Source organism: Plodia interpunctella, chromosome 2 (assembly GCF_027563975.2).
Source record: "Plodia interpunctella isolate USDA-ARS_2022_Savannah chromosome 2, ilPloInte3.2, whole genome shotgun sequence".
Classification (NCBI taxonomy): Eukaryota; Metazoa; Arthropoda; class Insecta; order Lepidoptera; family Pyralidae; genus Plodia; species Plodia interpunctella.
The window spans coordinates 1,297,898-1,317,797 of NC_071295.1; the positions used below are offsets into that span (position 1 = coordinate 1,297,898).

The following is a 19,900-nucleotide window of genomic DNA, read 5'->3' on the forward strand; positions in this document are numbered from 1 at the left end:
CAATTTGGACTTGTCAGAATAGTGCAAAACAATGTCAAACAAGCCGACAGACCTCGGAGACTTGGTGTGCAACACTTAGTACAATGCTTCGTGTCAAATCATTATCGAATTGATATGGGATCCATCGCCTTCTCATTCGCGGTCTCTCTCTGCGCCTACGCTCCTCTGATATAAAGCAGTAAATTGTGCCCATGACGCTCTGGTGGCGACAGACATGTCCAGCCCAAACATACAGCAAACATGGCCAGTCCAACTTGACTTATTTATATTTATTCTATTTACTTTGACAAGTCCAGTAAAACAAAACGCATGATCATCACAACACATAACAAAATCTCAATCCACAACAAAAGACCATAAGAAGCTCCTGTGCTGACCGCATCGTGTCGTGTCGTGCGCAACGTAATCGAAAAGTGTCGGAAACATTCAGTCAAGAGTGATGAGGCTCTATCGCCTCCGTTTACAGGCAGAGGGTTACCAATCACCTGAATTAGATCGTATAACGTGGTATTATTGCATCGATCCATTCATACAAATTGTAATAGAATTATCAAATTAGAGTTTGTACTTAATAAAGTAAATATTTATCTTTATTTATTGTCTACCAATGTTTTAACAATGGAAGACATTGGAATTCTTAAATTTTTCTGTCATATTTCTGGACAAGAGATTTTCAATTAACTTTCTACATCAGACACTTAAAAAATCTGCTTTAACTTGACTGGACATAATAAGATACTGGACTCTGTCAGCCAAAATATGAATGAAAGTAATACCACAATCAACTCGCTAAAACTGAAACTAATAACCCAATGACCAAGTGGGGGGTGCTTGTAACTTGTTAACTGTACCGATCTGGAGTTGCGCACGGGCAGCGTGTGCCCCGAGTCGCCGGTGCCTTCGCCCTCGCCCGGCAGGAAGCCGCCGTCGTCTGAAGAGGAGCCCGAGGGGTCCTTGCCGCCATGACAAACAATCATGTGCCAATCATAAACAATGGCCGGTGAAAAAGAAAATAATTTACACTTCTTTTTTGGCCAGTATTTTTCATGATAATTTACTTAACTTTCGATTTTACAATTTAACTGACCAGTAATTTGAAGTTCGGTGTGAATTATTTTTTAAATCACTTCGGCGTAACACAGTGCAGCACTTACTGAGTCCACAGCCTCTTCTTCAGAACCGGTCATATTAAAAAAGGAATATTGGCAATCAGATAACGTGTCTCCCTATTGTTCTACTTCAAGTAGAAAGTGAAACTGGAATGCTAATACGAGCGAGCGTGGAAAATCGATGCGAAGTGGTGTCCGGCATGCGTCAGACGTACCCATACAAGTTGGAAGGTCGTCCGGCCATCAATCATTCTTTGATAGAGACAGCACGCGACTATGTATTTGTAAACATTAATTACGTCGCCTTTAAATTATATAGGTACCTACATAAAACTATTAGTGTGTTCTAAAACTTGCATGTGTAATGAGCCGGTGCGCGTAACAACGTTGCCATAGCAACGGTGCAGTTCGAAAAATAAATCAGTAAAGCGTTGCAATGTTCACCTGCCAACTGATGATGTATGGGAACATTTTCTACATTTTCCTCTGTGTACTCATGCTACCGAGACACTTCGATAACTCCCATTCATTGATCAAATTCCACTTGGTCTTCACGGCTCTTCATTTCAAGTAACTCTTTGCTAAATTATGGAGTATCGTATTGTCTTAACCATTGTTATTGACTGTTTATGGGTACAATGTGGCAACATGAGCCAAACACACATTCGCCTTTCGCGGATATGACAGTTCAACTGTAGCTTGGTGTCGATTAGCAAAGTTGGCAACGTGCTTCACGACCCAAACAATGAGAGTGATCGCGGCTTGGTACGACCACTAATCGATATACACAAGCCGATGATAACGCAAAACTGATGAATTGATTCGACTCGCAAGCTTCCGATAATAACGCAAAAGTAATGAATCGACTCAGCAAAGAATCAAAGGAAACTAGTGCAAGTTTGCACTTAAGAAATTAGGTCGAACTGACCTTTGAAGTAACGACAGGGCGTCTGCACTGCGCTGTTTTTAATAGTCCGTTAAGCATAAATCAGAGTTAAAGCAAGGCTACCTGGATTAACTGCGGTTTTAATGAATTTACTAGTCGGCTCTTTACAGGTTGGAATTAGTGTGTTAGCTAATGGATGGACATCACTATACCGTGTTACCTTGGCCTGCAGTAAAAATATCAAGTCTGAATTGGCAAATTGTTTTACTACGAGCAATTGCGAGGCCGTTGATCTCTATTCATACGTTTCCTTGTATTGTTTCGCTCGATTTGAACCAGGACGTAATTTTATGAGTTTAGAAATTAGATGTTGAACTTAAAAACTTTCCTGGGTGATTTTCTTTCAAACTCTTCAAAAAGGTAAAACAAATCTGATAAATTTAGCATCTTCGTTGTGTTGGCGTGTTGTAAGTGGAAAAGCTTTATGAAGCTTACTTTAATTCATCAGACCATCTGGGAAGTACCAGGCAATCAGAATCTCAAAAGAGTTCTTACCCTAGCGAGTTTGTTAGGCATGGGCTGGAGATGCGGCGTGTGGTGCCTAGGGCCGACGGCTAGTTCTGGATTGAGGGCCAAGATGGCGTCGATTTCCACCTCCTTGCCCTTGGTCTCGCCACGCTCGTACCATTCCACTGTGACGGACCGCGTCTCCTGGTTCACCCCGGACACGATGGCTGAATGGATCCGGCCTGGAATTGCACAACATTTCTCTTTAGTTTTTTTTTATTTCTTGCCAATTATATAGAACATCGAGTAGAAAACAGCTGGTGATATGAACATAGTTACATAAAGACTTTAGGTTTGTATGAACAGCTGAATATCTTCAATACAAAAAGAAAAACGTGTTTTTAAAAAGAAAAGTGTATTTCAGTTTTCTTTTTCAATTATTCAAAGCATAAAGTAGACCATCATTAAGAATCAAATAAATCAGACAAGTTATTAAAAGATTTTGTCTATCTTCGAGACAGACCGTGGTCTACTCCACTCCACCTATCATTTTAATCACGTGCCCAGGTGGCTGTATGATAAACCTCCCCCATTGAATATCTACATTGAACATAACTGATATTTTCTGATTATATATCATATATTTTGAATGCTAAGAAAGTTAGGTCATTATCCCAGTGTGGAGGGGACCTCAAGATAAAAACGTCCCGGTACCCATTTATTTTCTAAACAGACACCCTATGTTTTTTTTGTCTAGAAGTGGCCCCAACAGTCTAAGGACGTGATGAGGTTCAGAATTAATGATCCTCTGCTGTCTCATACCTGGCTCCCCAGTGTCCTTAAATAAACAAAGGATATTTGTATTTACAGCGAATGTTTTCCTTTTCTCCGTACGTTGTTGAAAGTCACATGTGACATGTAATTATTTGTTTTTTTTTTTTCAATATGTGTATATTACGACCAATTTGTCAAAAATTGGTCGTAATATACACTATCCTCTTCACGTCATTTTAGGACTAACTGAAAATGTTATGTCTAACCTAACTTAAATGGAAAAGTTTTAATGAGAGTGTCCCAAAACAAAATTGAAATAGTTTAAAACACTCTCTTTTAACTTATAAAACTTTCACCGTGAAGGACATTTATCCACTGTTTTAAACTTATCCATTAGTAAAGCATACTTTTTAGATACTGAAAGATTATTAATCTTTATTTGGAATTTGCTAGAATTTTACTTCTGCAGTCATTAAAACGAATACTTAGGCACGATTAGGTGTTGTGCTATTTAGGTTTTGTTTTCATAACAATAATGTGTACGATAAATAATAAATAAATAAATATATTAGGACAAATTAGCACAGATTGAGCTAGCCCCAAAGTAAGTTCGAGACTTGTGTTATGGCATACTAACTCAACGATACTATATTTTATATCAAATACATATATAGATAAACATCCAAGACCCGGATCAATCAGAAAAAGATCATTTTCCATCATGACCCGCCGGGGATCGAACCCAGGACCTCTCGGTTCAGTGGCAAGAACTTTACCACTGCGCCACCGAGGTCGTCGTTTAGTACGATAAAGTTATATCAGACAAACTTTTTAACATATTTGGCCTTTCTTTCTAATCAAAATTATTGACTCATTTAGACAACAACACAGCATAACCAATTTGTTACACACACAACACTCACTGTCATAGACACGGCAAACTATTTAAACTATCCCGCGTAAGGGCAAGGTCGGCGACCTTCCGCACTCGAAATGCTGGCTGGGCGTCCCCCTTTATTATTGTCTCATTAAACAGAGAGATCACTCCTTAAATTATATCTTCGCGATTTTAAACCCTATTCTAGAGGTGATAGATGTCACGAACGAACACGTGGTCAAACCGACAAGGTGTAAAATGTTCAAATGAATTATAATAAACAAACGAACCCATTCATAACCTCAGCAGCTTGAACGAGAAACAGATGGACTAATAAAAGTCCTATTCATAACTTTAATGTTATCTTACACAAGCCAAGATTGTGCAACTGATGCAGATTTTACGACACGTTTTAAAGTTATAACCGGATAATAAAATGGTACTCGAGTCTATCATAGCATCATAAATCGAGATTCGCCACACGCAAATAGCTCACCTCATCTTTACGTTATTCCAGATTCTGGAAATGACAGGATTATCCTGAGAATTAAAACGCTTGATTTTATAAAAGGCAATTTTTGCACAAATGTCGGACTCTATAAATGTCCAAAACGTTTACTTAATTATTGCATGTTTACTTTAATACCACAAATTAGATGTTTGTTAGGTAAACCATCCCGAAAATTCTACTGTCAGGATTTAGATAAAATTTGCAAAATTTGTTATTCATAGAATTTACACTGTAATTGAAATGATACAACTGCAGAATCTGGCGTTTCAAACTCTTTTCCAGAATCTGTGATTTTTCGACGATAGATGTTTGTGTAAGTTAAAAGCTCTATCGCACAGTCTTAATCCCCTGGCAAAGATGAGTTGAACAGTCTATAGGAGTAGGAGGTATTGAACACACGCCTGTCGCCATGGTTACGCTCCGTGCGCCGGGCCATCGAAAGTGGAACGAAACGCCGAAACACAAGCAAACCACCGTTATTGGAAATATTTTTATGACAGTACATTAGTAGGCCCATAGGCAAAATGCCAACATCATTTGCAAGCATTGGTGGACTGTGTTGTATTGGATTTCGCGAAGATGTTAAAGCAAGGAATCCATTCATCAATATCATCATTAGTATTGGAGTTTAAAGCCATCTATATTCATAACTTAATTTAAATAATGAAACCCAAAGCAGTTTGATAAAAAAGATACGTTAGCTGAAGCACCGTTAGAGCAAGATTTGCAATATTTGAATGTAAAATATTTGCAAAATTATTAAATTTGGAATATTTTGCAAACAATAGCCTTGATACCTTGTTGAGATATTTAAATTACATTAGAATAACCAAGTAAGTAAAATGAATGATGACGACCATTGCAACGCTGAATTTAGATTTAAAAGTAGGTGACGGAATGTGGCACAAAATATAGGAAATGTTTCCGCCTAGAAATAGCATTTGAATTGAGTCGCATAAAATGTGACGAAAAAAGATAGTCCACTGGCACAAATGCTTCACAATAGGCTGTTTATCGACGAAGAGAGCGAATGAAAAACTGTTATGTGGAACAGACTACGAGGTTTCAGATTCAATAACAACTTTCAAATTCTGAGTAGTGACAGTCGATGAAAAAAAGCAAAACAGATTGTTGCGTTAATTAAAAATAAGTTTTGGCAAATCCTCAAAAACCGGTACAAGAAACTAGCTCATGTTGAATAGTTAAACGATGGATTTGCCTCTAATATTGTTTATGATATTGTAAGCCAACAATTATACATTTAAAATAATAATAGCTGTGATAATAATGATGTATTAATTGGGACTAGTGAGATTGTTGCATGTATAAATCAAAAGGTTATTTTGTTGTTTTGAAAATTGCAAAAAGAGAGAGATAAAGTTATAATTGTAGATCAATCAGAGTCAATTATGATTAATTGGCTTGTGTCCTTGCAAAACTGGTCTACATTAGTTACTTCATAATACTTCTAAGGAAATATAGACTATATGTTGTAATATTGTTGTTCTACTAAGTATTATTATTTTACTACTTACACATTACTAATGCAAAAGTAACTGTTTTTTTTATGCCTACATCGTTACACTATTAGATCGATAGGAACTTCACTAAGATACAAGTGGCATTTTTCGAAATTTCCACGGGGAAATTACCACACCAGTGGAAATATTTTCTGAGAGCCCGGTTTTATCTTCTATCTTTGAACTAATGTCAGAAAATTAAAAAATATTAAGATGACTCACAATATTATTTTGAATTAATATGCTACTTGTTACGTTATGTATGTTGTTGATAATTGCTAAGAAGAGGGTTAAATTAAGTTAGGCTGGGGAATTAATGGTACATCTATAGCTATTACAAGCAATTGCAGTGTTTCATTCTCTCATACAAACTTGACCGTGGGAAATCTGATAGAAGAAGCAGGTTTCTTTTTACTTTTACCCGCAGCTAATTACAATTTCCAGTATGCGTTCGAATTGCTTTTCGCAGTGGCTTTTAATTGTAAAACATTGTATCACGCCTTTATAACCGCCGCTTGATCGATTTTAATATTAGCTAATGTGAAAAGAAATGTATTAGCAGCGTTTAATGAAGAAATTACAAGCATTTGTGTAATAGCATGAATATTTATAAGTAGATGTAAATTATTATCGATGTTTTGCTACAGCGTAAACCGCTGTAGAAAACATTTGTTACTGATTTATTTGGGGCCCGATTCGCATGCAATTAAAGTTCACTTCAACACTTATCTCCAATTTTTTCTGAAGATCTAGTACTATTTCTGCATTTACAAAAAAACATAGTCAAAAAGATCGAGCGAACGCATCGAACTTTTTCGTTTGTAAATTTGTTTAAAACTATGTAAAAAATGAGAAAATTGATGCAGTGAACTTGTACTGCGTGAGAATCGGGCCCCAGTTTTGTTGTCGATGATGGCTGACTATACGAGTACAGTTTATGAGGAAACAATTTAAAATTAGCCCAACTAAAGCAATGCGTTAACGGGTCAATGACACAGTGCATATTCCGAAACTACGACCAGCTCACGGCGATCCCTCGCCTAAAACGAGTCCCGATATAAAGAGATCAAAGCGCATTGGTGTCATGGTACAACGTTTGGCACTTGGCCATGTGTCCCGCGCCTAACGTTTCTCGAGATGATCACAGATCTAATTCTAGTGTTATCCAGTTATGTTATTGTTATAGTTATTTGATGTCCATATTAGCATCATCGTCAATAGATCTTCTTATTTCGTCCTCATATTATACCCGGGTATAATTTTCTTTATTCTTGATCTATGTCATATACTAAAATATATTTTTTAAATAATCTAGTTCAATCTTCGTATTTTAGTATATGAGTAGAGGCAAAAACTAGCAGAGAAAGAGGACTGTAAAAGCATGCATTGGTCCAGACCAATTTTGGGTCATTTAACCATAGCAGAAAGTATCAGTAATACTTGGGGAAGTTTGCGATAACATTAATAACTTAACATTCATTTAATCTCATAAAATAAGTACTACAGGCGGCGATAATTTTAATTCTCTCAAGATAACTAAAGGCATTGATGGTCATTCGCACTTCAGCTCGGGTGCTAACGACCGATTATTAGCGCAGTCATGTGTTTCGATTACGATTCGATTACGGCCGGCAGCGTAATCGATAGCCTAGGTTCTAGCCTGGCTAGATGACTTGTCAACTGTAAACTAGTCCCGGACCGTTACTTTTTTATATCAGCTGACTGGAAAACAGGTTATTACCCCTAGAATAAGATTGACTGGAAATAAACTTTGAGAATAACGCGTTAAATGATATAACTAAAAGGAATTCAATGATCAGAGGAAATATGTCGTTAAACAGTAAATGAAATTTAAAAAATAACGGCTATTCGATCCAACAAATAATGAATGTAAAGTAGAATAGAAAAACCCAAGTAAAATTTATATTAATGATGCTGTGTCTTCAACAAACATTGACATTGTGAATACATAGTCACCTGAGGCAATGGAAGGTCAAATTCGTGAATGCCGGCTGAGGTCAATGCATGCTTTCTCCGTAACCGTAGTTTACCGCCAATTATGGTAGTCCCATAGGTTCTCATTGTTCGAGTACAAGCCAATTTAGTACAAATGCCTGCACCAACTTTCGCGATAAGGATCACGACGGTTACAAAGATAATAAGGGAACAGGGTTTTCTAGACCCTACTAGTGGTAATTATCTACTTTCTTGTTTGGACGGATACAGTTCAATGTAATGATGGAAAGGGATCTTAACATGCCATAATTATCCTGCAAAGATACTTTCACGAACAATAAATTGAACTTCGTAAATTCTATACACAAGCATTGGTAGGACATCCTAGTAGTATACCTACTCTATTGTACAATACGGATGGAGATGGCCCAGGACAGAGATGGTAGACGGAGACGGAAGGAGGCCTATGCCCAGCAGTGGGTCACGGAGGGCTGCAGATGATGATGATGATGATGATGATTGTACAATACGATAAGTGATGTGTTTCTTCTTGACTTGGTTTATAATTGTAAACGGCGGCGAAGTATACAAACGGGAACGATCTTTTTGAAGTAGCATAACATCTTTTGGAAATAAAAACATTCGAAACCCGTTAATGTTAACAAAGCCACATGTTGTTCAAATAAACACCAAGTAGTTAGATCCAAAGAAAGGGCAAATTAAAATATGTTCCCATTTAAAAATTGTATCCAACTCGAACTCTACAATTCCAAAAAACATAGGTATTATGTTCGCCCAAGCATTGGGCAAGGTAAATAAATCAAGTAGCCCAAGAGTTGATAGTATTTGCAGCGTTCTTTTATATAAACAAAAATAAACATAATTTTTATCCGATTTTAAAGCACATTACACACAGTTTTACAGTAGCGATGCACGTTGCAAATGGTCAAAATAATAATCTTTAAATAGCGAACCCTTACGAATCAGACAATCTATCGATCAATAAAGATTACCCAAGAAAACACTTCTCACTTAAAATTCAATCAAAATTCAATTCAATCAAATTAGGTACGTTGAAATTTGTTAAAATGTAAAGTTCAGCCTTCAAGGCAAGCGAGTTTTTTAAAGTGTGATATGAAGCATAATAATTTTATTGTAATAATTATTGCATAACACTTGTCGGTCGGGTTCGTTCCCTTATACAAGGTTATACCAGATAAAGATCTATAACAGTAAATAACTTATTTATCGTTGTTATAGTTAAGTAGGTATAGTATAGCAATTTGTAGAAATTTTGATTCAAGTTGCAATGACATAAAAAGGCGCAATTAAACCTCTCAAGCAGGTAACCTTAAAATCTAAGTAATTAACTAATGTAAAATGTATACCTATATCAAACTGCGTATATATGTATCGGTTATCGGTTCAGTGAATAATGACTATCAAGTGGTGGCACAAAAAGGTAAAATATTTTCACACACGCTGCGACCGAGGCTTCCCCGGGAAAATTGTCTGCTCCCGATGGAATTACACAAACACACATATTGTGTGGAATGACAATTACACAGCACACACTCGAATATCGAAACATTCGCATTTTTTCGTTAACATTCCTACATATATTTTTTTATTAGTGGCGAGCAAAGACAACCTATAAACAGCTAAACATAAAATACTTTGCAGTTCGAAATGCATATAGGGCATTAAGAAAACGATCCCTAACCAATGGTTCTTAGTAGCAGCTATTATAGCCATATTAAAATCCATCAATCCATGTTTATTTATATGCAATTTACAGAGTCGAACAAGGCAGGCCGCTGTGAGTCAGCAGCAACCGGTTCATACCGGCTAGACGACCGGCGCCCGCGCATTCCAGTGTTGCCAATACCAGCGATAGTGTTGCCATGGGCTGGAAAAATTATGCCAAGGAGAGCTGCTTCGAAAATTGGATGCCGTACCAATAAACAGAAATAAAATGAATAATAAAAAAGTAGAATCGGTAAAAAAAACAATTAGTGTAAATTATTTAATGTCCGTGGCATATCATGCGACAATGTCTACGTCTGCTTACGTCAAACGGATCATAATCATCGGCAGAATATCGATCAGTCCACATATTCAATAGCTGAGTTTAGCTTGTCATAAGCACTACTTTTTCTTGGTCATCTTTGTCATTCAACCTTCACCCTTTATTCGACATTTGTTGTGTAAAGACGTGCAATCAATGAAACATATTTTATCACGTTTAGTGTCCGCCAATGAGTAAATCAATCTAATCTACTAATCAAGTCTATAAGTAAGTACAAAATTCAAAAATTCAAATTCAAATAATTTATTCAGAAATTAGACCTTCACAGGCACTTCTTCCCGTCAATTTTTATATTTATAGTTATTACTTACAAGCTACAAACTACTGGCATTTCGGAACGACCATTGCTGAGAAGAATTGCCGAAAGAAACTCATTTGAACAGTGTTGACCATTAATATCATGCCTGAAGGGCCACCATACATACATTATTACTACCAGTGGTCAAACTTCATCGATCAATGCTCTAAAATACATTAACAACAAGACTAGAACGACCAAGTCTTCCGGTGCCAAGGATGCAAGATTCAATAATACCGCAGGGTCATAATATTTGAATGGAATGAAACAATATTTCAAGTATTTCGATGGCTAATTGTATTACTTACGCTTTCTTGGCACGCCTCTCTAATCTAAATCAATCTTTGACTGGACCGGCTTGGGCAATGCACCGATTCGTTATCGATATTGTGCGTTTCATGGAAGCATTTTTGATGGTTTATGGTTTAATTATTTAACAATGACAGGCTCGACTTTCGATAACTCTGATGGTTTAGACTTTATTTATGAGAATATTTTTTAAGAAAATTGTGTTTTCATCCTTTGGCATGACGTCAATAAATAAATTTAACTTCAAATGGGCTAATTGTTTTATGCTAACCCATCTGCTTATGACTCCGATACCATGCCAACCAAAACCACCATTCTATCTTTATTTGTTTTCCGATTTCAACGAAATAAACAGCTGTGGCGACACATCAAGGACCCTAGAGCATATATCGCGCTGTGACCACCAGGGGCCCGAGTCTAATGACATCAGTAGACGGAACCATTGGGCACCCACGCGCCGCCTACGGGCCGCGGAGCCTTGCAAAACCTTCGCGAGGAGAGGACATCGTGGCGGGAGTTGACGATAGCGGATTGTAGGTTAGCATTTTCTGTCGAGAAACTCGGGGTCCGCCGAAACAAAATACCTTTAAGACAAATTTAGATTACTGCGGATTGATGCAATGATTGGTGCTGCTTTTGCGTCTTAGTTGTCAAGGCAATATATCTCTTAGTCGTCTTGTATGTTACTATGTACTGAATATTATGATGCATAAGAAATATGTAAAAAATGCAAAAAATACAACTTCGAAATGTTTGGATCACAGGTTACCGTGCATAAATTAAATCTAATAAGTAATGACAATGGAAACACAATCTTATCTTTGAGGAGGTATAACAACAAAACATAGTTTTTCATAAAGTTATCTGAGTAGGTATTACGATTACAACTTATACGTTTCTACAATAAAAGTTGTTACACTTACTATATTAAATATTTAATTAAAATCAAAACAAAATTCTATAAAACTTTCCCAGTATATGAATCATTAATTAGTTTAATTACATAGTATAAAACAAAGTCGCTTCCCGCTGTCTGTCTCTATGTATTCTTAGATCGTTAAAACTACGCAAAGGATTTTAATGCGAGCTTTTTTAATTTATGGAAGGTTTATATTTATATGACATGCAATAATATTGCACCCGTGCGAAGCGGCGGTTCCGGTTTTACATACAAAAAATATATATATATATAAAATTAAAGTACAAGCCACAACTGTCGCAATAGTTTACTAATCTTAGAACGAAATCTCTACATCTTTGCGTAGGTGGCAATCTACAGACGCGAAGACCAATTTCTGTTCAGTAATTGGTTCATTATTAAAATGTAAATACTTCGGAAACAAGTTCTAATTATAGTAGCTTATTTCGCATTACTTTCACGCTTGCTTGATGGAAATCTGGTCATTGGATTAGACTATAATATACATAACATTTGTGACAAGTATAACCGTAATAGAATTAAAAACAACATTATTATTAGGTAAAATTATTTTAGCAAATAAAGCAAAGTGAATCCAACACATAACACACAACACACAACAATAAGACATTAAGTCAGATTGTTGGCAAAATTCTGGGAGCAACCTTCATGACGAATAAATTTCAAGAATAGATACAGAAGCTGATTCAATAGTAATTCCAATGCAAGGATATTATGTATTGAAATTTGTCATTTCTCAAGAAGTATCTAAAACGGCGAGTCGACATTCGATTCGCTAACAAGACTGCAAACGGTGATTCACAAACACTAAAGAGAACATACGACATTGTTACAACACGATAATTGATATACCAAACGGATTCAACCAATCGAGTAACTCGTGTCGATGAACTGAACTCTAGCATCGATATTAAGTATATGTATATAAGCTTTATTTGAGATCCAAAAAGTATCAGATCAAATCAAGGTTGATAAGACAAATAGTGAAACGGTAGCGAATTCGAGGAACAAGTGAATTTGAAGAAGTAAATTTAATAAAAACACGCATTCAAGATTAAGCTAGTTACTGCGTAAAATATTTATAGGATATATCTACAATAAGGAAACAAACAGAGGTGCTGAGCTTATAAGATTTGTCAAAATTACAACAAGCATCAAATGGTGATTTGCGCTTCAAAAACAAGCCACGTGTTCCACCCACTGGTTGACTTCCGTATTGTAGGACCGTGATGATGATCAATGAACTAGCAGCTACACTATCAGCTAAGTTTGTACTTCACAAAACGTGCAGAAAAATGTAAGCACCGCTCAGCATAGTTGCATTAATTAATAAGCTATATTAATTATAGACTGGTAGCATTCGTTATTCTTATATTATTCAATGTTATTATGAGTAGAGGAAACTAAAAGTCTTACCAAAGTATTTGGACCATATCTTAAAAAATCCATTAGTAAAGAATAATACTGGAAAAAGGAGGAATCCCAAAAATTTACCGACATCAAGTACCATGTTGATTGGCCGGTAATTTGGTACTGTCGTCAATGAACTCAAGGTAAATTGGCTGGAAGCATTGTAGGCGCGTTGAAGGCTCCTCATCATTGGTTTTTAGCCCAAATCCGTCGTATTAACGTACGAGGGCTGCTATTTATGTATCCGGAACTGGCCAATAATTCTAGAATATTTAAAAAGTAATTACAACATTTGAAAATAGAACTCTTCGGCTAGAGAATAAATATTTTTCATGTCCCTGTCATTTGTTTTTTTCAATTGGCGCCAATTTTGAAAATAGCTTGTCTTCATTGCCATGGATTTAACTCGTGAACATTTTCGCGCGATGATTTATTATGATTTTCGGCGTGGATTAACTCAAAAACAGTGCATCGAACAACTGATTTTAACTTTTGGAGATGAAGCACCATCGAAAACCACTGTGTATTATTGGTTTAAGGAATTTCAACGTGGACGGTCTATGCTCACGGATGAAATTAAGGAGGGTCGTCCTAAATCGGTAGTGGTACAACAAAATATTGATGCTGTGCGACAATTAGTAATGCAAGATCGTCATGTTACATACCGCGAGATAGAGGCGTCTCTGGGCATTAGTATGACAAGTATACACGCGATATTACACGAACATTTAATTGTTAAAAAAATTTGTTCGCGTTGGATTCCGCACAACTTGAGCGTAGATCAAAAACAGGCTCGTGTCGACTGGTGTAAGAAAATGATAAAAAAATACAACCGTGGCACGTCAAAAGCTGTTTATAATATCTACACAGGTGACGAAACCTGGATCTATGCTTATGACCCTGAAACTAAACAACAGTCAACGGTGTGGGTCTTTCAAGATGAACCGAATCCAACAAAAGTTGTTCGTGCGAGAAGCACTTTAAAGCAAATGGTCGCTTGTTTTTTTGGTATCAACGGACATGTAGCTACAGTGCCACTAGAGAATAGTAGGACGGTTAATTCTGAATGGTACACCACCATTTGTTTGCCAGAAGTCTTTGAAAAAATACGAAAGAACAACCCACAACGCAGAATCATACTTCATCACGACAATGCTAGCTGCCACAAGTCGGCTGAAACAAATAATTTTTTGGAGGGTCAAAAGATTGAATTGACGGGTCATCCGCCATACAGCCCCGACCTGGCACCCAATGATTTTTATTTATTTCCAAACATTAAAAATAAATTACGTGGTCAACGTTTTTCGAGCCGCGAAGAGGCCGTTGATGCGTTCAAAACACACGTTTTGGACATACCTCAATCAGAATGGAAAAAGTGCTTTGAAAATTGGTTTCATCGTATGCAGAAGTGCATAGATCATCGCGGAGAATACTTCGAGAAACAATAAAACCATATGTAATAATATATGTTTGTTTAATTTTGTTATTCCGGATACATAAATAGCAGCCCTCGTATTAACTTTTTTAAAGAGCTAATTGCATATCTGGACGTTCTGATTGGTCGTAATTTGAGATAGATTTATTGGTAAATTGGACGCATTGCAGACCGGCAAAATTCTTCTAGTCGTTGTAAGGCATGATGGAGCATCAGATGCTGATAATGACACAGTTTTTAAACAAAATGGTGTAGCTTCAACCACAGCATCAACTTTCTCAAAACTACGTTAGTGATTATTATTTTCGAGACCAAAACCAATGAACAATGAATCAGAGACCATTGTTACACGTATAGGTATTTCGAATACAGACACACGTAAATTCCCACGAGACAATTGGACAATTTGCGTGTTAATTTAACAACCGTAGTTCATAGAACAAAGATTGCCAAGCTGTCTTGCCAACACAACCCTATCTTTGGAAGCGCTTCAAGCAAACCTGTCAACAAGTCAACACAAATTAAAAAGGAAATTATATGAGTGTTTGAGAATTATCAAGACCAAACAGCATTGATAGTGGTTTAATATCGCGAATTAAGTGCTTAGACGCAGTACCTATTAGGATAGCCGACACCAATTATTGTAAATGAGAACAGAAGAAAACTAATCACTAAATCAGTAAAATCAAATAGCATCAATCATAATTCTATTGTAAATCGATGGGACAGGACTTGTGTGATTGCCGCCATGAACTAACTGCTTAATGTAGATTACGTTCAGGATTACAATGGGTGAAAGTTGCAATAAAGATCAAAGCTGTGGTTTTCTGTTACATCATTTCTTATCAACCCTGTCCCTGGTTGACTTTCAAGGCACGCAACAGACACAAATAAAATAACGTTTCTAACCCACTTACATGGATATCAAAACCTAATTAGGCCACGATTTTATATCAATAGTCATTATAATCGACAATCGCCCTAGTCATAGAGCCTCAATGGCCAAATACTTTTAATGACTAAATCGAAATACATCGAACCAGGCCAATATCCGGCATCAACAAAAAGGCTTTTCGGTCCAGTTTAGATTTTTGGCGGCTTAGTGTGTCGACCAATGTCCTGGATTAGTCGCTATCAATGGAGGCTATTGATAAGAACACCAAGATAATACAGACAAAATATGTAATAGGTATATTTTAACTTTCACTATATTTGTATAGATAAAAGTTATGGATAGGATTTAACACTAGACTTGTTACTGACATATATGATTGTTGATCGAAATAAATGTTTTTATTATTATAAATTAAAGCTTTCAGCGTTATACTTAAGAAATAATCATAAATTATTATCAAGTAGGTATGACCTACCAATAAAATCTGCAATAAGGTGAGCCTACGGTGAGACTACGTGAGTATTCTACGGAAAAGACTCCTACTGATTAATATGCTAAATTATTTCTTAGTTCAATTAACGGTGCAGTATAAATTATCTAGCGAGGTATTGTACTTTCTTAGCTAGCAATAGAAAGTTAAATATTTAGGCTATAAGCTCCGTCTAGGTACACAATTTACTTTCTAATAGACAAGCTACAGCTCAAGACTTGTCTGAAAAAGACTGTTACACGAAAAGTATTTCAATTATAAGCAAGTTTGGTTCCGTTTACTCAAACGTACGGGACGAATCGATTTGCGAAGATGAGCCTTTTTTATCAACTTCCACTTGACCAGTCGATAACATAAAAAGAAAATCGAAAGTGGTTTTTGTCATTTTTTATCGAATGCAGTTCGCAAATACTTATTTGGATCTGCCTGGGTGTACGTTAAGCGGATTTTGATTACTACATTTGATAGTCAAGATCATAATTTGGCGAATCGATTTCCAACTATTTCGACATTGTTTTATTTATAAGATATTTTTCTAGATTATGAATGGATGTAACGTTCGAATTCATAATTCACGCGATTTCATGACAAAATACGTCCGTGACCTTCGCGACCTAGTAAGCATAAAACAAACAATTTATTTCAACCTACTAACTCTCAGTTTGTACGTCTCGTTTCGAAGAAGATGGTATGGTCTAGATTCGTGTGTAATGTATTTAATTGCAAGTTGAAAGTCAAAGTCAGCCGAATCTGGGGCGCGCTGTACTTGCATTTCTTAATTTTTTCCGCATTCCAGTGAATTCTGGCCACGTTTGAAAAATTTATTAATTACCTATCTATATATTTTTTATTCAATAAACTTAGAAAATGCACAGAAAATTAGATAGCTGTGCTGCTGAATCAGATTAAGGAATCTGGCTTTCATGCAGCTGTTATTTGGCACATTGAGAGGTTTTTTCAGATCTTTTTTTGTTCATTCGTTATTAGCAAATGCGTGTGAAGCGGGAATGCTATCGCTATCGTAAATACTAGATTTACGAATGTAATTATTAATTTTGTGATCGACGGCACAATAAGAATATTACAATATTTTTTTAATTGTTTTATAATGTTGGTTAGTATTAGGACTAGAATGTCGCCCACATCTCTAGTGTGACGCAAGTTGAGGCATTCGCTAAACAAGTTCCATTGCAATCATCACTACATGTGGTAGGTTAGATATTTACAATTAATATTCATACATTCGCTGCACATGTTATTACGTTCACAGTGGATTAATCTATTGTGAACAAATTGTGTTCTTGTCATTTCATTGCCTTCTCCATTTCACATACAATCGTCTACTTAAAGTACCGATGCAAATGCGCCAATCAATCAATGGTTTATATTGTGTCTCAATTCTGCGCGATCTACTAGATGATAAATTAGCAACTAGACTGCAGGTTTCTCTTCACCGGAAGCAATTTGGTGGTCTACACATTAGTCAGATAGATAGATAAACTCTTTCAAAGGAGTTATAAGTTACGACAAGATATTCAAACCGGCAGTGGACTTAGTTTAAGTAATTTTTGACGTCAATAAGTGATGTATATCATCCTAAATTGAATAAAGAATATTAAATTTGAATTTGGAGCACCGCGCTGCCACACACATTGTCAAATTGTCAAAAAATGTCAAGGAGGAATATGTATGCCAATAGTCTTGACTACTAAAAATACCGAAAACAGTACAAAGTGTAGAAGAAAAAGTAGGAAAGCGGATCCTGGGCTCAGATAGCTGAGGGTGAACCGTTATGAACCGGGAAATAGCTCATTTTAGAGAAAGAGAATTCTCTAATAAATATACCACATCAGTGCACAAGTCTTGATATATGTCGATGTCGACTTCTAGCGAGGGAACCCGCGGCGTTAGCGATGACTCACTCTAGTCACCACGCCACGCGTACCAACGATCAACACCGTTCACCGCTCACCTCGATCATGGCACGCGAGGTAATGTATTCGTGTAGCTGTTTCGTTTTTGATGCTTTAGTAGATAGCTTTAGTTTGTATTGTGAATTGGCACCACGTAACCAATACGTTGTGTTTCGATCTAGATGTAATTCATTGTGGTGTCATAAATTCAATGCGTAATCTGAATTTTGAATGCAGCTGTTTTACTTTCAATTTGAGAGTAGGTCAACGTATTTATTATGGGTGGGAGTGTAAGTGTGTCTGGCGCTAGAACATTAGAGTTCAGATCATTAGAACATGATTTCTATTATTATTCAAATGTGCCCAGCCAGATACATTAATATTCCAATTTATATTACATTAATAAAATAACATAACTTTTTTGCAGACGAGAAATTGTGGATGAGGCAGGAGAAGCGAGGCCTTTTTAAGAAGATGAGACATATTGCGCGCCAACTCCTTAATTCAATATGAGGATTAATCAAATAAACACCTAAATAATAGCACAATTTTTAGAAATACAATTACAATCAAACCATATCAACAAGCGTTTGAATGGGGCACCACTACGGCACCACAAAAATGGTCAAAAGCCACGTTTTCCACTCGGCGTTGTCCAAACGCATGGAGTCTGATCGATGACGCAACCTTGGTTGTCAGTGGGCGAAGTGCTGCCGCAATAGCCATCAGGAAGTGATCCGACACGCAAAACACGAATCCATCACGTTTTACCATTTATATTATTATCTGCTGGGTGTTACGACGAGAAATATGACAAGAAATTTTCTTTTTTTTTTTGTCTAAGTCCAACATTAACCATCTGTATTAAAATATTTTCTGACATGCAGATGAGTCACCACTTACGAGTGGTGGTATCGCTATCTCAATTTTTATTCATTACAAACAAAAAATAAATAAAAAATACAAATCTTTTCTTTTTTTAGAATATAACTATGGATTAAGGTTTATTTTATTTATTGTTTTTTAATAAGGAATAAGTTCTATAATAGGAATAGGTGTACATTTTCTATGTTATTGGACAAAGTAACTCTCTAGTTTAGTTTTTACGAAGCAAAGGCCGTCCATCGCGATGTGAACGGGAGGGAGCGTATTTCAGGAAGCAGTCAATATGGACGGTACCCAGTAATAACAGTCAAGGTTGTGATGGAATGAGCGGGCAAGGGAATCAAAGCGCTTTGTTGGTATTATCGGTAGACCACACAACACGCCTATCTCATTTCAACACACTACGCTTCGATGGAATGGGTAAGTGATAAGTGCAACTGTGCCAAAAATGCAACAGGCCTCAGGAACTCAGTGCTCATGATAGGATCTGAGCTTTTTCAAAGTATTAAAAAGTAATGCAATAAAATAATAAATAATAATAATAAAACATTTGTTTTCAGAATCAGACATCCATACATAAAATCAAATACTTAAATAGCAGTCTCATCTGTTCTTATTTCACGGACTGTTTTACCGCAGGAGAAGCCGCAAGCTACAACTGGTCTATACCCACACCAATGTAATAAATGCAAAAGTCTGTCACACTTTCTATTACAGGTTCAATTTTGATGAAACTTGAAATGGATATAGGTAGTTAATGACCTTATAGTTTTTGACCGCGGGCGGTGCCGCTGGCAACAGCTAGTTATCATATAAAGGCCGAAATTAAAGTCCAAGAAACATGTTTCTTCGCAAAGCTCTCGAGAATCAAGAGTGAATAATTGAATAACAATCGAGAGTTCGCGGGCGGCGCGTGCGACGCTCCGTATATGGGCCGAGCGACGAAGGTCGGCTTCCTTGTAGCTGGTTCTCAACTTTGCTAGTGCAATTAAAAGTGGTTCGTCCTGTCATATACTTCTAACGATGTAGCCGGCAACTAAACTCTCATATGAATTTAGCATGGATCATTTTAGTATAACATATATACATATATATA

General features: G+C 36.5%; 1 protein-coding gene and 1 long non-coding RNA gene across 6 annotated transcripts in view; one reads left to right on the forward strand and one right to left on the reverse strand.

Annotated features, from left to right (window-relative positions):
* The window catches only part of Klp10A (Kinesin-like protein at 10A), a 55,560-nt gene that overhangs the window by 33,518 nt on the left and 2,142 nt on the right, over positions 1-19,900 (reverse strand). For 3 of the 5 annotated variants that reach the window (XM_053762669.1, XM_053762682.1, XM_053762675.2), the window contains 2 exons: positions 2,551-2,744; positions 852-953 (listed from right to left, as the gene is read on the reverse strand). In XM_053762669.1, the coding sequence (XP_053618644.1) occupies positions 852-953; positions 2,551-2,744 (296 nt within the window). The remainder of the gene's footprint in view (positions 1-851; positions 954-2,550; positions 2,745-19,900) is intronic. The other 2 variants (XM_053762676.2, XM_053762691.1) reach the window with 1 other exon arrangement.
* LOC128680061 (uncharacterized) lies at positions 10,224-18,857 on the forward strand. Its single transcript, XR_008405811.1, has 3 exons — positions 10,224-10,436; positions 11,192-11,373; positions 18,347-18,857. It is a non-coding gene; the product is annotated as an uncharacterized LOC128680061 (long non-coding RNA).